Below are 20,457 nucleotides of genomic sequence, written 5' to 3' on the forward strand. Positions count from 1 at the left end.
CTAGGTTTTCAAAACACTATAAACTAGTAATTTGTTATTTGTTGATACATATTTAATTAATGATTTTTGTTTTATGAAAAAAATTACTTCAAGCAATGCTGTTATTGCATGTTTATAAATACTATTTAAATAAAAGTTTCTGTATACTGTAATTTGAAGAAAAGTTTGGTATTTTTCCTGCAGTGCTTATTTTTAGAAGCAAAATATTATTACGTTCATAGTAGAATGAGTTTATTAACTACTGCCATTGTCTGTGCCATAGTAAAGACCAACTAAGCTGTCATTTTCATTGACATTGATACCTATTTCTCCCACTCTCTCTGTACTTCTGTAGGAATCCAGTTGTAATTTCATTATTGTATGGTTTTTGGTCTGTTCTTATTCCCATTAAATCCTCAGGCACAATTTTCAGATCATTGATTACTGCCTTCAAAAACTTACTGTATTTTGCCATGTATAATGTGCTCCTATGTATAACGTGCACCCACATTTTTGGTCCAAACTTTCAGGGAAAAAAATCTTCTGCTTTAATTCAAATTTTTATTTGTTTACTTTTATGTACTTGTTTTTTATAAAAGGAATTTTAACATTTATTTTTTCACATTATGGCACAAGAAATTTTATGTAACAAATAATTGAACACAAGAACAGATACAAGGTATAAGAAATTTTATGTACTGGTAACAAATTTAAGATATTTACACATTGTAGAATGCCAGGAACTCTTCGGCATAAGTTCAACAAAACTGATTATCATATTCCACAGTATTATTTTGCATACAGATATCATTATTGATTTCTAGAGTTACACTTTTAACTCATAAACATAAATAAAAGAATTAAAAACATTTATATAGATACAGAATTAGTACTACCCATGTATAATATGCATCCTTATTTTTCCCCTCACAAATTTGGGCAAAAAAGTACGCATTATACTCAGCAAAATACGGTAATAGCAGTAGAGAAGGAATATTAAAAGACTTTGTGTTACTAATATGATTTGCATTTTTGATATAGTAGGTGATGATACAGTAAGAAATAATACTGTTGTGAAATACAGAAACGCATAAGCATAGTGATTTAGAAGAACGTAGGCCTATATTCACTGAACATTCATCACGCACCTACCATTTGTTAGATTGGGAAAGGGGTCCTTTTACTGTTAAGAATGTAAAACTTCATTAGGCTTTGCAATATATACACTGATTTAGAGCGTGGACTTGAAAACGTGCATTTCATCTTTGTAGGTCTGTGACCTTGGAGAGTGTCACACTTCAGAGAGAATTCTCTAAAGTGGAAATTTTGACAACATACTTCATAGGGTTGTCATGAAGATGAAATGTGTAATGACATTATCTGGTACACACATGAAAGCTCTGAATAAGAATTTGCTATTATTGTTAGTCTTTGAAGATGTACTTCTATTGATCACTTTCTTTTATCTTTATTTCATTTCAATCAGCTCTATTGATCACTTTCTTTTATCTTTATTTCATTTCAATCAGCTTTTTCTTATATGCGTTTGAATATGCTCAAGTTGTTACTTAAAAAATATCAAAAGCCAAATATACGTTAGCTAACCCCTGTATCTGCCCTGGTTGAATTTGTCTATACAGCCAAACTTATTGAATCCATTTCCTTCTATTTAGCTTATTTTTTTTTCTTTTTTGCTTTGATACATATATTTTGTCATATGATTACTGTTGTAGCAACATTTATCTATCACATTACATATAGTACCATATAGTTGCATATAGTCGTTACACTGTTCATTGGAGCTGTATAGTTTGTTTAGTACTTGCTGCAAGTTTGTACCCTTAAACATCAATCTTGTTTCTCCCACATTCTGTCCCCTGGTAATCACCATTCTACTCTGTTTATGAGTTTGACTTCTTTAACTTCCACATATAAATGATTATCATACAGTACTTATCTTTCTCTGTCTGTCTTATCTCAGCATAATGTGCTCAAGGTCCATCCATGTAATCCCAAATGGCAGGAAGAATATCATGGCTGAATAATATGCCATTGTGTATACATACCACATGTTTAAAATCTGTCTATTGATGAGCATTTAAGTTGTTTCTGTATCTGCTACTGTAAACATGAGAGTACATATATTTCTTCAAAATCCTATTTTCATCTCCTTTGAGTATATACCCAGAAGTGGATAGTATGGTAGATCCTGCTTACTGCATTCTTGACTTTTGTTCTAGTACTATTTTGAGTCTTCCTTTTTTTGTTAGATCCAATTTATCCTGGCTCTGTAGCTAATTAGTTGTGTAACTGTTCAAATTACTTAACGTCTTCATGCTTCAATTTTCTCGTTATTTAAGTAGGGTACATAATAAGTTACCATAGAGTATGAGAACTTAGAGAAATAATGAATATAATTCCTGTAAATTCTTTAGAACTCTGCCTGCTACTCTGATTTGAACCTTATTTTCCAAATTGGCTTACCTTGTGATTCCTTAGAATTTGTGCTATTTTCTCACATCTAGGTCTTTTGCACGTGCAAGTCTTTCTCTTAGTTCCAGGGGATACATCTATGTAGTCTAGCATTAGTAGTTATTCATAATAAATATCATTAAGAAAAGGACCAAAATTAATACCTAGTCTGTAAAAATCTCAGATACCCAGAAATATTGATTATACACTATAACTGATTGTTTAGGAGTTTAGAATTACCAAAGTTTTGTTTTGATTAAAATATATCTCTTATCTCAATGCTTTCCTTATATTTGTGTATCATGCAGTTTGTGTAAGAATCCTGTTAAGTCCTGAATCATGACTTTCACTTTCTGTTCTTTTTTCTTCTTGAATTAGTTTCCCCCCCCCCCCCAATAGGGAATAAATACCCTGTGATTCAAAAGATACATAGTGAAACATTTCCTTTCTATCTTTCACCAATAGTCAACTACTTAAACCGTCCTTGGTGGCAATCAGTGTTACTTCTTTTTTGTGTATTCTTCCTGGGGTAGTTCATATTATACTACATACACTATTATACCCCTTCCTTTTTAAAAAACAGCATGTTTTGAAAGAGCATTCAATAGCTATATATATATAAAACTTTGAGTTATCCCCGCCCCCAGTTTTTTCTTTTAAATTGAAGCATAGTTTATACACTGTATATTAGAAATCATATAATTACAGATGACTTTCCCTGTGTATATACCTGTGTGGTGTCACCTAGATTAAGATACAAAACATTTTCAAATTCCCACGAAGCTCTCTTGTGGCCCCTTCTAGTCAGTACCACTGCTCTCCTCAAGTTCAATTGCTTTTCAAAGCTTTCTCACCTGTTTTTTAAACTTTACATAATGAGAGTTATGTGTATTCTTTTATATATGACATTTGATCATCACCGTTTCTGTTAGGTTTATCCATTGTTGGTGTGTAGCAGTTCATTACCATTTTGGGGTAGTATTCCATTGTCTAAATATAACACAGTATATTTTCCATGCTTCGATTTGGGTTCTTTTGAGTCTGATACTGTTGTGAACCTCATTGTACACATTTTTTTGGATGGCTACATGTACTTTTTTCCTGTGAAATTGATGGGTAAGTATATATATATGTGTATATATATATGCATATATATATATACACGCATATATATGTGTATATATATATACACACACACACACACACATATATACATACATATATATGCATATATATATATGCTTAGCTTTTATAGTCACTGCTGGACATTTTTCCAAAGTATTGAACCAGTTAAAATTACCACTGCTGAGAGTTTGACTTGCCTCACATTCTGTCCAACACACTATTGGCAGTCTTTTTCCAACACATTATTTTGAAATATTTAAACTCATTGGACGTTTCAAGGAGTTTCAAAATTCAGGTGTAAATGTGATGTAAAATGAAGAGATCTTAGGTTTTCAGTTTTGAGTTTTGAAAATTGTATAAGTCTGCTCAAAACAAGACATAGTCTTTTACTCTTAAGATTTTCTTAGTGGCCCTTTCCAGTCAATCTGCCCCACCCTACCTCACCCCATCCCAAACCAAACCACTTTTCTGATTCTATTAGCATTGACTGATTTTTGCCTGTTGTTGACATTTGTGTAAATGGAATTCTTCTGTTTCCTGGCTCTTTCAGTTGTAGTTTTTCAAATTCATCCATGTTGTTGCAAAATCTGGATGCTAGGTATACTGGTTTGCTACTGGGGTGCCATTGCTTCTAGAATGTTCAGTGGACAAAACTAGAATATGTTATTAATAGAAAAATAGATCACCAATTCAAACCCCTTACTGTAGGATTCTTCCTTATTTACTTTTGTATTTCAGACTCTTCTCTTTCAGTGAATATCCTGATTCAAATCAAAAGATTCTGTTTTTAAATAATTTTTAATACTAATTATAAAGTAATGGCTGATTATGGAATATATCACTTGAGAAGTTAGTACTATACTAATACTAAGGGCATACAATGTAATATTCTTAAAGTAATACATATATGTTCTCCCACAAAAATATAACAAGCTTTAATTTTTTTAAAGTAGTGTTATATAGAATTTTTTATATTTGTATTTTTAATTTCTAAAAGGTAAGTACCCTTGAATTTTAGTTAAAATTCAGATCAGTAAGGCTTTAATTTCTACTTTGAAGACATTTTGTTCTAGTTTTGTTTTATTTTATCCTTAAATTACAACACGGGTATTTTGGGGAAGCACCATAGGCCATTGACTAAGACTTTTATTGGGGGACAGATAATAAATTATTTGAGTTCTGATACTGACTCATACTGAGTCTGTGCTCTTTATCAACTTACCGTAGTCCCCCCTTTGGGGGATGTCGACCAAGGCCCCAGTTGATGTCCAAAACTACGGATAGTACCGAAACATATATATTGTATGTACTATGATTTTTCACACTTAAAGGAAGCACTTTACAGTTTCTCTTTGTATCCGAATTGCAGCCTCACTACTCTTGTGCTTTGGGGTCATTATTAAGTAAAATAGGGGTTACCTGCAACAAGCACTGTGATACTGTGACAGTAGATCTGATAACCCAGACGGCTAACAAGTGACTAATGGTCAGGGTGCATACGCTGGACAAAAGGACGATTTATGTCCTGGATGGGACAGAGCTGGCTAGTGTGAGATTTCACACTACAGAACAGCATGCACAATTTAAAATTTATGAATTGTTTATTGCTGGAATTTTTCATTTAATATTTTCAGATCACAGTTGACTGTAGATAACTGAAACTGTGGTGGAAAGCAAAACCACAGATAAAGAGTGGACTGCTGTACTTTCTTTTTTTGAGCTTCAGGGTCTTCAGCTATGAAATGGGTAATTTTTACAATTTTTAGGTTATGGAAGTATAGGATGTGCAATTAAAATTTTTTCAATGAAAGTTCTTTAATAGCTCAAAATTCCTATTTATAGGCACTGAAAGATAGCACAGAAGTGGAAATTGTGGATGAGAAAATGAGAAAAAAGATAGAACCAGAAAAATGGCCAATTCCCGGCCCTCCTCCGCGTAGGGTGCCACAAACAGACTTCTCTCAATTGATTGATTGCCCAGAGTTCATACCAGGCCAAGCCTTTTATTCACATACAGGTAACAGCTTTTCTTCTAGAGCAAACAGCATAACAGTGGGTTATTTGGTGCAACTTACCTATTCTTTTCTTTAAGTTTATTAAGATCAATAGGAAAATTAAAGCTAATTAAATGACTTTTGATGCTCTAAATTCTATTCATATTGCCTTCCACACAGAGCTATAAATCAAATAGGGATTTAAGATTTACGAATGAAGCTCTGCTCTGTTTATTCTTAAATTGTTTGTATATTTTGTCATGTGTGGAATTTCTACCTATATTCTCATAATTTTACTAAATGATTATAGATACATTGTGCTAGTTTTCCCCTTGTAAGCTTGGAATAGTCTAGTAGGATTGGAATAGTCTTAAAAGTCTTATACATAAGCATGGGGTAAGCATCCTTTAATTTTGTTACTGATGTGCTTCAAGCTTGTCTTGAAAAAAAATGAGATGACTTACATTCTAATGTTTAATTGGGTTTCTCTTATGAAGTTATAATTACAGATTAAAGAATTGGTATTTAGAATTTCCAAAAACTGCTTTAATGTTAGATTTTCTTTCCTGGATCATTTTTAAGACATTCCCTCTTGGGAAAAAATGTGTGCTTAAACTTTTTTCAGTCAGGGTGATGATCTTCTGATGCTCTTGGATGTCCTATGATCGGAATATGCAGAGGAATAGGTGACTCACTGAAATATCATTATAAATATTGGAACAAATCGTGCTGCAGAAATGAAAGCAACCAGACTTCCTTCTGTGCAAGAATGTCTACTCCCAATTCCTTGTGGAGGAGGTTGGGCCAACACTACCGTGGAGAGAAACGCCTTTGTGATCGTGGACATAAACACCTTTGTGAGGATGATGAGAGACAGACCAGAGGACTGCTGTTTTTATATAGTAGCTGCCCATTTGTGTGTATCATGTGCCCATGTTTGATTTTATCTATTAGATTAATTAGCCTGGGCTGCATGTGCTACTTTTATTCACGGTGGGAAAGTTAATTATCATTTGGGAAATATTAAAAGATTCTGTCTTTTCCTTCCAGACTTATGTATGAACTTGTGTCCAGATAAGTAAAGCAGAAATAGAGTGGCTTGAGTGGTGTTTCCCAGATTGTTAGGTCCTTTGCTATTTGATTTGCATTAGTGTACATTGTATAACTCACATGTTGTCATCAAAATTCACATAGAGTATAAGATTTATTAATGTGGACACTAAGGGATAAGAAATTTAAAAAATGAACAAGAGTATTTTTTCTTTTTAAAATGTATTTTTGATACACTAGTATGAGACACCTGCCATCAATAAAGCACTGATGGACAGTCTCAGATATTTTTATTTAGCATTTGATTGTCAGCTCACTGTGCTTCGCCTAGAAAGCAACTTGAGCAGGTGTTTTAAAATTTGAAAATAAATTGACTTTCAGGTTTTTAAATATATATATTATGTTTGATTGTATCTATTAGATTAATTTATAGTGTAAACTTAGGGTTCAGTGTAACATTTTTAACTTGCTTATGAACAGGCATTAGGTGAGTTAAGATAAAATAGAAACTACTTTTCCCACAAGGTATGTAAGATAGGTCAGTAAGATTGGTGATGCCTGTCCGTTAGCCATTTATGCATTGTTAATGAAATTACAGGAATAAAATCACAACGTTTTGTACATTTTTGTGTTTTTTTAATATACACTCATTTACATGCACATACATATTGCCTGAAATAAATCAACGTATATTTAATGTTAAAAAGTTTACATTATTTAGATTTCTTTAGATTACACATTAGAAACTAGATGGATAATGAAAGGCATATAGAAAGATGGAATGTTCTTAGAGTTAGGCTGATTCACATTACATCATAGGAATAATTATGTAAACTAAGTCTTTTCCTGTGAAGACCAAAATTTCTGACATTAATAATCCCATCTGATAGGAAAGCCTTAGTTCCCTAAATTCAGAGAACAGTATGTGACCAAATATTTTTAACAGAAATAAGGCATAGGAAATGGAGATTATTTATCTGTACCTATGTGTAGAGAAAAGTAGTGAAATTTTTATCTGTATCCTTTTTATTCAAATTAGAAGACCTTAAATTTCAAATCATAACCCTTCATGTATACTTTCTGAGGGATTTGTGTGGTAAAATATTTAAACATTTGGTCCTTTTCATCAAAGAAATTAAAATTTCTATTTTTCCTTCTATGGAGCTTGAATTGTCTAACATGAGTTGACCTTTCTGCTGAATGGAGGACCTTAATGCACCAGAAAAGGTTGATTATGTAATGGTAAGGTGTTAGTTTTGAAATTTAAGTTTTGCAATTCTATGGATATAGTATTGCACTATCAATCATAAAAGGATTTCATTCACCAAAATTGAGAAGTCAGATCTCTGATAATCTTAATGTTTTTGTTTGTTTGGGGCTTTAAAAAATGTATAGGGCCCCTAATGATTGTTAAATAAGCTGTGGGATTTCCTTTGAAAAGTTGATCTGTAGAAGTATTCTTGAATGTACCATACTTAAAGTATATAATCCTTTTAAAGCAATCTACATAATTACCCAGAGCTGTGATTCAGGGTGGATGAAAAAGTCATACTAGGTAGATATCGTGGAATGTATATATGGTGATTTATCTCTGGGGAGTCATTTTGATAACGTTCAATTAATGAAACAGCAGAAAGAATTTTTTTTCTATGTAAGCACAAACTAGAAACCGTGTCAAAGTATGTGTCTTAATTTTTTTGGGGTTTTTTTTGTCTATAAGTTTAATGTGGAGTAATCCAATCCCTATTTAAACTCATTTGGTCTTGGAAGGTTAGTGCTTTAGTAAAGTTTGAAATTTTTTTATTGTAAAACAAGATAGAAAATCATATAAAGTGTATGTATAGCCTAATTATAAGGTGAACAACCTTTAAAAACTCCAAGGCTTCAAAATTTTCTTGTCTTACCGAAATTCTTTGGTATTTTTATGTCATTTAATTTATAAGCACGTGTTGTAAATATAGTGAAACACTTCATGGTAGAAACATTCGAGCTTAAAGAGCATTTAGAGATGATTATCTAATAAACTTAAGTAGGTATTTAAAGATTAAATTTCTGTGTTAAAAATAGTAGCAACTGATTTCCCTAGCATGTGCCAGCTGTTCTAATCATTTATACATGCACTGTGCATAATGGTAACTTATTTAACTCTCACAGTTTCTTGGGTGGTGGTTCTGAGTCTACTTTTAAAGCTTTATTCACTGTATGAACATAGATGATTCAAAGTATTAGGAATAGGGTTGTTTATAACTAATAATACAGCCCAACCTAGTATTTTACTCATGCTCCTTTTTGGATCAAGTGATTGTACCATTAATTAAGGAAGTGGTAGAGCAGCAGTATTCAGTAGAAATATGTTTGCTACACTTGTAGTCCTAGTAATTTCAATATTTTTATTATTTATTTATATTTTTTTTCAATATTTTTAAAAGCTACAAAATAACCTGAAACTAATATTCTATGTCAATGGTAATTAAAAAATACATTTTTAAAAATAAAAAAACCAAATGAAATTAATTTTAATATAAGTATTACTGTAACATTAGTGTAAAAATTATAGATGTTTTACTTTTCTTGTACCGTGTCTTTGAAATCTGATGTGTGTTTTACACTCATCCTGAGCACATTTCAGGACTAGCTACATTTCAAGTGCTTAGTAGCTCCATTTGGGTAGTGGCTGCTGTATTGTACAGCATAGTTAGGACTTTTTTGGTTATGAAACTGCATTCTTTTAAAGTAACATAGTAATCTGGTGGTTGAATCCTGGATCTAATTATACCTCCATGGAGAAAATATTCATCTGATTCTAGCATATAGTAGGTGAAAGTAAAATCTTGGAATATTCTCAAATCCAAACTCCTGGAATGTGACTTTACATTTTCATTTAGTAAATAAAAGGATTCTTGTCGTTTATTTCAGCTTTCCTTATGTAATAGTCAACTTTGCAAAATTTCTAAGCAATTGGCTTTGAGGAGCAAATAATGATGATTAGAATTTTACAGTATACATTTGTTTTCAAGATACTTTTTTGTCCAAAGCAAGTCCATATTGCATTATAACTTAAATATTCTGTGAGTTTTGGAAACCTATAAAGGGATCAATTTGGAGTTTACTCAAACAGTATATGATTACTTTGATTAAAAGATAGTGTGGAGAAAGGCATTTTTAATTCCAACAGTCTTGAAATGTTTTAAATGTTATTGTCAGGGCAGTGCCCTTTAATGATAGGACATTCTATTCTTTATTCAGTATAAGCTAAGTGGGAACACTGCATTTAGGTAAACCTTGTTAAATAAGCAAAGGGAATGTGAAAAGTAAGAGCAATGTCTGCCTTAGTATAAATCCTAGCAGAACAATGGAGAACGATTTTTGCTTTGAATAGAATAGGCATTTAATCTAACTGTAGTTTAATAGCATTTGAGATTCCATAATTTCATTATAATAGATTTAAATCTAAGATTTCATAGAGAATTGACTCCCAAATATATGTATTGTCATAATTAGTAAGTGACTCACGTTGATATTTGAGAAGTTTGAATGGATGGTCTATGGTAAGGGTTGGTGACATTGCTTGTTTTTATTCTTTGGTTTCACTTGAATACATCTTACCAAGGTAAGGTCTTCAGGTTTGAAAATCATTGGAAAGGTTATAATTGAGATTGATTTATTAGGTTTTTGTGGAAAATAATCAAGCCCACGGGGGGAAAAGTGTTTTGTAAGTAACAAAACCATTATTTTAACTATAGAACTAATTTAAAATTTTAGAGTCTGCCCCAAATTCTCCAAGATTTGGAAGTCCACTGAACCCAAAGGAAAATACTGACACAAGTAATCTTCAAGCAATGTCTAGAGGTTTGTCTACCAGTTTGCCTGACTTGGACTCAGAACCTTGGATAGAAGTGAAAAAGAGACATCGTCCATCCCCAGTGAAATTGAAGGTAAATTGTTATAAACCAAGTGAAGTGATAAATTCTAGTTGGAGAATACTGTGTTTCCCCGAAAATAAGACTGGGTCTTACGTTAATTTTTGCTTCAAAAGACGCATTAGGGCTTATGTTTGGGACGTCACCCTGAAAAATCATGCTAGGGCTTATTTTCCTGTTAGTCTTGTTTTCGGGGAAACACGGTAAGATCAGTGTCTTTCCTGCTTGTCAGATACATATATAAAAGTTTTTAAAAACTGTAACCATTGGCCTTCAGTAAGAGCTTTTGGGTTATTCAGTAGTTGAAAATTATATGGTGTCAGGTTTTTGTATTATTTATTTCTGACTCTGATTTAAGACTCTTTTGACTTGGCCTTTTTACTTCTGACTAAATTTGAATAATTCAGTTTATTAAAAGCTGGCAGTCTTTCTAAATTTTGAATTTATAACCCTGTTATGTTATTTGTAATCTTGTAATTATATGTAAAGTTCTAATACAAGTAACTATTTGTAAAGGGTACGTACCAGGTTTATATATGTTTTGGTGGTCTAAAAATAAACTTAGAAACAATGCCCCTCAAATGATTCTAATGTTGAAATAAGTTCTGTAAGGAAAAAGTCACTAAAAATAATTGGGCCTAGATGTGGGAAAGATGAAGAAGGCTATGAGAATGAGGATTATGAGGAACAGGGCTCTTTATCCCTAAGATCAAAGCATGGAGGATTTAAGAGTTATTTTCCTCTGAGAGTACGCGGGATACTGATGTTTTGCCTCACAAGTAGGCATTTGGCTGCGTCTGGAGACATTTTGGGTTGTTAAAACTAGGAGAGTGCTACTGCGTCTTGTGATTGGAGCCCAGGGAACATCCGGCAGTGCAGAGAACACCCCTTTCCCCCACGCGCGACACCCCCCCCAAGTTATCAAGCCCCACATGTCAGTAGTGCTGACTTTAAGAAACCCTGAGCAAAGGTAACTTTAATTAGCAATGGTAGTTAAATGTAGCATCCTTAATTGTTACAGGAGTTTTTCTTTCTCCCCTTGAGGTCGTTTTAAAAACCTAAAGCAGTTTTCTGAGACAAGATTTTCTGAAGATCCTGATTAATTTTTATACTTGTCATGGCAAACCTGGATAACTAGGGAGGACAGTGTCCCAGACTCGCAAAAATTTGTACCATATTTCATTTATTTCAAGAGCTACATTTTTCCTCCATAAAGTCTCCACATTTAAACATCTATTTTAAAATAATGGTTTGTCTTCATATTGATAGGATAAGTACCATTCTAACTCTAACGTAGTCTTTAATTCTTTGTTTACTCAACTTTTTTTTCTTCAGTGTTAAACTTAGTGTTTATCAATTACTTTACCTTTTTGTTTCAGAATAATACTGGCTTTGTATTCTTTTACAATTTGGCTGCTAAACTAGCCATTGAGCATACAAGCTTGATATTACTTGTAACATCGTTATGTGACATTTATCTTAAAAGTGAAAGAAAAGTTATGTAAAATACCAATTTTTTTCATTTAGGAATCAGCATCTCTACCTGAAGAGGCATCAAATGAGCTGTATCCACAAGATGAACAAGAACAAGAAGAACTTGATTTTTTATTTGATGAAGAGATGGAACAAATAGGACAAAAAAACACATTTACTGATTGGACTGATAACGATTCAGATTATGAAATTGATGACCAGGATTTAAATAAGATTTTGATTGTAACTCAGACACCACCTTATATGAGAAAACATCCTGGAGGAGATCCAACAGGAAACCACATGTCTCGGGCAAAAATTACATCTGATCTTGCTAAGGTTATCAATGATGGCTTATATTATTATGAACAGGATCTGTGGATGGAAGAAGATGAAAACACACACAAAGCCGTAAAGGTAATTGTTTCTGGCCAGTGTCTTTCTGCTGATACTATGTTTTGATAATATGTTGTTGCTTATATTTTCCCAAACTTGAGGTTTTATTTTATGAAATTTTGAATATAAATAAATTATACTTCATTTTAAAAATTTCCAGAAGCATATCTGATAGTCAAAAACTGAGAAATTATTTTATTAAAATGGTAGTGAAATAAATACTTAAATTACAAAAAAAAAATAGCACTCACTGACTATAACCTTTGCTTTTTTCAGGTGAAAATAATAAGGTCCTTTCTCATAAGAAGGAATAAAATTGAAGTTATGGACAGGCTTAGTTTATATGCTCATTCCTTACCTGGCGATAATCAATCACTTCAGCTATAAGAGTGGGACTTCAGAGTGGGGTTACTTTTGTTGCCTCCTTCCAGCCTTCTAACCTTAGTATAAACTAAGCTTGTGCATGCTCTATGGTAGTGGAACTGGTTGTGGACACGTATAACATTAAACTGGCTGATTGTTTCACGTTGGGCAGTAATTACTATAGTGCTAGGGTGCTATTTGAAATCTTGTTCTAATTTTTTTTTTAATCTTGCATTTTACCCCACATCCCGGTACCTACAAGTTATTAAAGTAAAATATGAGAGTGCCAGGGTAGTCTACTGGCCGTCTGCATTCTTTTGATCAAATTTTAATGGTACAAGTAGGGATTAAAAGGGATTCTTTTCTGCCATTCAATTGATTAGAAAACCCCCAAAATACTTGTTTTTGAGGATAGAATAACGAGGGGAAAGTTATATAACTATAATATGCCACATACGAAAGAGATCTTGGTCAGAAGTACAGTTGTAGAAAGAAAACCTGGGCACCTAGTGGTTGAATAGAGAGGACTAGCTGTCCATTGGGGTTCATGTCATCAATAAAAGAAGTAGCTTTCCTTTTTGGCTCTTCATTTTTTTTTCCCCCTTCCTGGAATTTCCATCATGATTTCACCTTCTTACCTTCTGTAGTGTTTTTTGGAGACCCTGCCTCACGGTATGGTAGCTTGGCAGTGACTTAGAGTCTGAGCAGTTCTGTGTCCTGCTGTGGGATAGGAAGTATTTTTGTAGTTTCTTGGTTGAAAGTCTTTCCTTGTATAAGATTTGTCACTTTATTTGTGATACTTGGGTTTCATAAATCATATCTAACTTAAATCTGTTTTGGAACAGAAAGAAAGAGATGGAACTAAATATAACTAATACTAGGTTAAAATTTCACTCCATTCCCTATCCCTCTACCATACTTTGTTCTTTACCATCTATCATTATGTATATTGCACTTCTTTTCTGTTTTTATCACGTGGATATAAGGTCTATGAAGATAGGAATTTTTGTCTTCTTTGTACACGATTGTGTCTCCAATGTTAAAGCAGTTCTTGGCATGAAGTAGTATTCAATTCATATTTTTAAAAAGGTATAAATGAATTACGAATTAAACATTATGAACTAACCGAAGTAACTTGACCACTGTGTATAATATTGGTTCTGTGAGAAAATGTTTCTAGAATTCCAAATAATGATCTTTCAAACCACCTTGAGAAACATGCTATTTGTAGGTGATTATTTATTTGCTTTAACAAAAATATAGACAATAATTAAAAGCTGTGAATTGACTTAATTAAAATCCAGCATCTATTTTATCAATTAAATATTAGGGGAAAGTAATCTTGGGTGTATGACTGTAAGCATTATGGGTGTGTTCGTATGTCTTATTTAACCTAATCCCTACGTACATTCCTACGATCTAACTTATTCCTCTTATTTCTAATTCTGTACTCAACATGTATCTGATTAGAATTTTATTTTTCCTGTGCGTCTGCTTAAAGGGAGAGAAATCAATCATTTAATATATGTTTATTAAACTCCTACTTATGTGCCAGACACTGTGCTAAGTCCTGGGCATGGAATTGGAAGATGACAATAGTGTCTCTACATGCCTGGTTCTTACAAATAATTGGCAAGGCAGACATTAAAATAAACCCACAGTAAGTACTTAATCACAAAGTATGAAAAATGTTCTAAAGGAAAAGAACAAGATGTTTTTGGATTGTGTTGTCAGGAAATGCCTGTGAGAAAGTCACAAATACAATGAGATCTGAAGTGCGAGTAAGGCTGAACCATGCAGAAAGTGGATAAGTCATACTCAAGGCAGGGAAGAGCAAGGGTGAAGGATCTCATGTGGGAAAGAGTTTGGTATATTTGAGGAATTGAAAAATAGTGTGAACTTACAGTATTATATAAAAGGAAAGATATGGATGTATAGGCAGGAGTCTGATGATAAGGTGTTATGGGCCATGTTAAATAGTTTGGAATTTATCTCAAGTCCAAATTCAGTACCTTGAAGGGTTTTACACAGGCAATAGGACATGATCTAACATTTATTTTTAAAAGATCACTTTGGTTAGTATGGCAGTGAATGGATTTGTTGGGGAGAAGAGTGGCGAAGAAAACAAATCAGGAGGCTGTAAAAGTGATCCAGGAGATGGACATTGGTGATTTAAGGTAGCAGAGGAAATACAGAAATGGGAAGACCTAGATCTGAGCCTTGAGGAGTGATCATCAGGAGTTGTATAGGAAGGTGGTGGTGTGGAAGCCAAGAACTGGCTTCAAGAGGAGAAAATACTCAGATGTGTCTGAAACAGAACAGATCAAGTGAGATATAAACAAAAAGAATGCCAAATTGATAGGATAGTTTGGTGATCATTTCTGACTTTGTGAAGGAGTTTTGCTAGATCCAGAAGCTATGTTGAGTTGCACCAAAGAATGAGTATAGGTTATTTCTGGCATGTCCTTACTGCTGAAGACAACTAAAATGACCCTTTAATAGATGAGGAAACATCTACTTAAAATCTGTGAAGGATCTGCAAGGTAAGTTGTTATCAGAATAAAACCTTAGAGAAGTGAAATATTGAAACCAGTTTTTTCCTGGAGACCATTTTGGAATTTGGGGAATTTGAGGAGTTCATGTTTGCAAAAACCTCCCAAAATATAGGGGTAAAAGACACAAACATCGGGCACAGCCACAGTTGGGGATTCCAAAAGAAGTCATTTTCCCATTAAACTGGTACCCGAAAGAAATAGTCCCTCAGTGAAAGAGATCTTACTTTCTCATCTGTTCTTCTAGGGGACTACAAAGAATATTTCCCTAGTTGTGCTGAGTAGAATAAGGAGGGGAAAAAAATGGCTTACAAGTTTTAATCATGCACCCAAATTCACACTTTCTGAGTGACTAAAATAACCACTAGTCATAAATTTGAAGTGATTGTGGCCTGTTAATTTCCCAGAAACCTAGCAGAAACAAATGTAGCTTTTTTATGAAGACACTCACTGTTATCCTTGATCTCAAAGAATTTACTCAAAGTATTTTATAAGGGAAGCCAGCAACTCACACAATTAATAATCAAACAAGGAAATAAGGTACCACGTGTGAGAATGAGCAAAAGTAACAGCCAAACCACACCCTGAAATAATTTAGATAGAATCGTTAAACTGAATGTGGAGTAACAATGCTTACTAAAGAAGGGAAAAATATGTGCAGAGAAGAAGAAATTCTAAAGGATAACCTTCCTAGAACTTATGTAAGTAAAAACAGTTAAACTTAAGAAGTCAATTAACTGAAGAAATCAACAGCAAATTAGATATAATTAGAGAATCTGTGAATTGGAAGATAGTTTACAAGAAACTATTCAGAAATCAGAGGCAAAGAGAGAGAATATATGAAAAAGTATGGAATGATATTTTAGATAGTCTTTGCTTTTATTTGGTACATTTCAAATCAAGTTGTAAAATGTAACATCTAATGAATTTTATTATAAAGCTTTGTTTTTTTCTGAAAAAGAAAGGTAAAAAGCAAGGAATAAGAAATACAGAGTGATAAGCATGGTCTATGGTAGACATTTAATTGGAGTTCAAGAAGAAAAGGGGAAAGAAAATGGGGCAAAATAAGCAAAGAGGTAATAAGTAGGACCTTTTCTGAACTGAGGAGAGGTATCAGAGTAGAGCAGCCAGGGATAAAAGGCATATTCCTTTCACAGATGGAAGAGTAGATAGCTAAGTGACTGCTGACTTCCCACCAGTAGCAGATGAATGCAGCAATGGAATGATAGTGTTATTATACCAAGTATTTTTGCTTTGCAAAAATTAAGAGGGTAAAATACAGTGAGAGAGCTCCATCAGGGGAAATTGCAAAGATAGAATAAAAGTGATTCCATGTGCCAAAGATGCAGAAGGAGAACAATAAATGAATAGTATTTAAAGGTACTTTTTAGTCTAGAAAGAAGATTGATTAGTTTTTAAAGTTTTCATGTTGCAGTTTGAAAGATAACTATTTAAAAATAAAATTAGAGGGAGTAACTTAAACTAGGAGAAAGGGAAAATGTGGAATAAGACGAGAAAAAGGGAAAAGGGGCCTCCAGCACGAAAATAAGGTGGTAGATTTAAATTCAAATATTGAAATAGCAAAAATGAATAAATATTGTCAAAGTGTATGTAAGTACAACCAGTTATGTTATTTATATATGACACATCAAAAAAAAAGGAAAAAAAAGGAAGCAATAAGGTTGAAAGGAAAAGATTAGAAAAAATACGTATCATAAAGTAGTAACCAACCAAAATCAATCTGCATATTCAGTGTAATCCCTATCAATATCCTAACTGGCATCTTTGCAGAAATTGACAAGCTGATCTGAAATTCATATAGAAATTCAAGAAGGAACCCAGAATAACCAAACTATCTTGAAAAAGAAAGTTGAAGGATTCATGCACTGACCTTATTTATATACTAGCCCTAGTATTAAGGATAGACATCCAGATCAATGGAAGAGAATTGAGAGTACAGAAATAAAACCCTGTGTCTGTGGTCAACTGACTTTTGGCAGAAATGCCTTAAACCTTTTAATAGGGAAAGAACAGTCGTGGCACAAGTAAATATCCACATGCTAAAGTAAGTCAGAGGCCCCTCTGACTTACAATGTACAAAAATTGACTCAAACACTCAAATATAAGAGCAAAAACTATAGAATTTCTGCAAGAAAACATGGAAGAAAATCTTTATGACTTTGTATTTGACAGTAGTTTCTTAGATGACAATGATAGCACAAGCAACAAAAGGAAAAAATAAATACAATCAAAACTTTTAAATTTTGTACTTCAAATATACCACAAAGACAAAGGACAATAAAAGCAATACCGTTTACATTACCACCCCCAGAAATGAAATACTGAGATATAAACCTAAGAGAACATGTACAAGATCTATGTGAGGAATACTAAAACTCTGATGAAAGAAATCAAAGAACTAAATAAAGAGCTGTTTCACTTAGGAATGCTCAGTGTTATCATTTTCCCCAACTTGATCTATAGATTCACTGCAATCCCTATCAAGATTCCAGGAATTTATTTTGAGATATCAACCAACTGATTCTAAAATTTATAGGGAGAGACAAAAGACCCAGAATAGCCAATACAATATTGATGGAGAAGAAAAGAGGACTGATACTATCCAACTTTGAGAGCTACTGTAAAACCACAGTGATCAAGACAGTATGATACTGGTAAAAAAAAATAGACAAATAGATCGATGGAACAAACAGCCCAGAAATAGACTGCCGAAGATACAGTAAACTGATCTTTGACAAAGGATCAAAGGTAATACAATGGAGAAAATACAATCTTTTCAACAAAGGGTGATGCAACAACTGGACATCCACATGCCAAAAAAAAAAAAAAAAATCTAGACACAGACCTTAGATTTTTTCACAAAAATTTACTTAAAATGGATAACAAAACTAAATGTAAAACACAAAACTGTTAAAACTCCTACAAAATAACAGGAGAAAAATCTAGATGGACATGGGTTGGCTGATGACTTCAGATATAACACCAAAAGTACAATTCATAAAGGAAAAAATTGGTAAGTTGGCTTTCATTAAAATAAAATTTTTTGCTCTGCAAATGACACTTGAAACTGAGAAGACAAGCCACAGAATGGCAGAAAGACACATAAGACTATTATCCAAAATATACAAAGAACTCTTAAAAGTCAACAGTATCAAAACAACCTGATTAGGGGCAGCCGGATGGCTCAGCTGGTTAGAGCGCAAGCTCTCAACAAGGTTGCTGGTTTGATTCCCGCTATGGGATGGTGGGCTGCACCCTCTGCAATTAAAGATTGAAAAACAGCGACTGGACTTGGAGCTGATCTGCATCTCCACAACTAGATTGAAGGACAACGACTTGAAGCTGATGGGCCCTGGAGAAGCACACTAGTCCCCAATATTTCCCAATAAAATTAAAATAAAAAAGAAAAGAAAAACATTAAAAAATGGGCTAAAGACCTCAACAAACACCAAAAAAAAAAATATACAGAAGGCAGATACATTCAACTATGTTGAATGAAATGACATTATTTGAGGACCTGCTGTATATTGCAACTCATATGAAATCAGGGATATAAGGAATATTCATTAATGACTGCTTAAAACCATTTGGTAAAATGTTGAAGGGAGATTCAACACCAAGGACATGATCCATGAAAGAGATAACTGATAAGCTGGACTTAATTTAAATGAAAAATATTTGCTCTGCAAATGACGATGTTGAGAGGATGAGAAGACACGACACAGCCTGGGAGAATATATTTGCAAAAGATACATCAAATCAAGGTCTGTTATCCAAAATGAACAAAGAACCCTTAGAACTCAGCAATAAGAAAACAAGCACCCCCAATTAAAAAAATGAACCAAAGATCTGAACAGATAGTTTAAAGAAGATAATACAGATGGCAAATAAGCAAATAGAAAGATGCTCCACCCATCATATGTCATCAGGGAAATGTAAATCAAAATGAAATACCACAACACACCTATTAGAATGGCCAAAATCCAGAACACTGACAACACCAAATGCTGGAGAGGATGTGGAAACATGGGAACTCTTCATTCATTGGTGGGAATGCAGAATGGTACAGCCACATTGGAAAACACTTAGGCAGGTTCTTACAAAACTAAACATACTCCTACCATTCGATCTAGTAATTGCCCTCCTTAGTACTTACCCAAAGGTGCTAAAAACTTGTGTCCACACAGAAACCTACACATGGATGTTTATAGTGGCTTCATTCATATTTGACAAAACTCAGAAGCAACCAAGATGTCCTTCAGTAGGTGAGTGCATAAACTGTAGAACATCTAGACAATGGAGTATTCTACAGTGCTAAAATGAAACGAGTTGTCAAGCCATGAAAAGACATGGAGAAGCCTTAAATGCATGTTATTAAATGAAAATCCAATCTGAGAAGGCTACAGACTGTATGATTCCAACTCTTCAACGTTGTGGAAACGGAAAACTATGGAGACAGTAAAAAGATCAGTGATTGACGGGTTTGGGGAGGGAGGGGATGAATTGGCAGAACAGAGGATTTTTAGGGCAATGAAACTATTCTGTATGATAGTAACGTGGTGGATACAGGTCATTATACATATATGAAAACCTGTGGGACATACAACAAAAGTGAAACTTCTGTAAACTGCATTTTTATTGATAATGATGTGTCAGTGTAGGTTCACTGATTGTAAGAAAAGTTACATTTGAATAGATAAAAGGTGGTATAACCATATAATGAAGTATTGGGCATATAATGAAATATTTCATACATACTATAATATGAAAACATTACGAGGTCTGACAATTAAGATCGTGGACTTGTTGCAACTATGTTGCTAACCTTTTTTCATATCAGAGGGATTATTCATTATGAATTTGTACCAACTGGACAAACAGTTAACCAAGTTTACTATTTGGAAGTACTGAAAAGGCTGTGTGAAAAAGTTAAGACGACCTGAACTTTTTGCCAACAGTTCATGGCTCTTGCATTACAACAATGCACCAGCTCACACGGCACTGTCTGTGAGGGAGTTTTCAGCCAGTAAACAAATAACTATTGGAACACCCTCCCTACTCACCTGATCTGGCCTCCAGTGACTTCTTTCTTTACCTGAAGATAAATATTGA

The 20,457-nt window shown here is 33.5% G+C and overlaps 1 protein-coding gene across 5 annotated transcripts in view; it reads left to right on the plus strand.

Annotated features, from left to right (window-relative positions):
• Window positions 1-20,457, plus strand: part of LARP1B (La ribonucleoprotein 1B) — a 96,066-nt gene that overhangs the window by 25,972 nt on the left and 49,637 nt on the right. For 4 of the 5 annotated variants that reach the window (XR_004425582.1, XM_033134139.1, XM_033134141.1 and 1 more), the window contains 3 exons: window positions 5,419-5,593; window positions 10,383-10,555; window positions 12,068-12,430. Coding sequence is in view for 4 of the 5 variants with exons in the window: in XM_033134139.1 (XP_032990030.1) it covers window positions 5,419-5,593; window positions 10,383-10,555; window positions 12,068-12,430 (711 nt within the window). In the remaining variant the exon portion in view is untranslated. Of the gene's footprint in view, window positions 1-5,418; window positions 5,594-6,195; window positions 7,857-10,382; window positions 10,556-12,067; window positions 12,431-20,457 lie in introns of those variants that run through there. The other variant, XM_033134143.1, reaches the window with a different exon arrangement.

The sequence above is a fragment of the Rhinolophus ferrumequinum genome, chromosome 18, assembly GCF_004115265.2.
Source record: "Rhinolophus ferrumequinum isolate MPI-CBG mRhiFer1 chromosome 18, mRhiFer1_v1.p, whole genome shotgun sequence".
NCBI classification, from domain to species: domain Eukaryota; kingdom Metazoa; phylum Chordata; class Mammalia; order Chiroptera; family Rhinolophidae; genus Rhinolophus; species Rhinolophus ferrumequinum.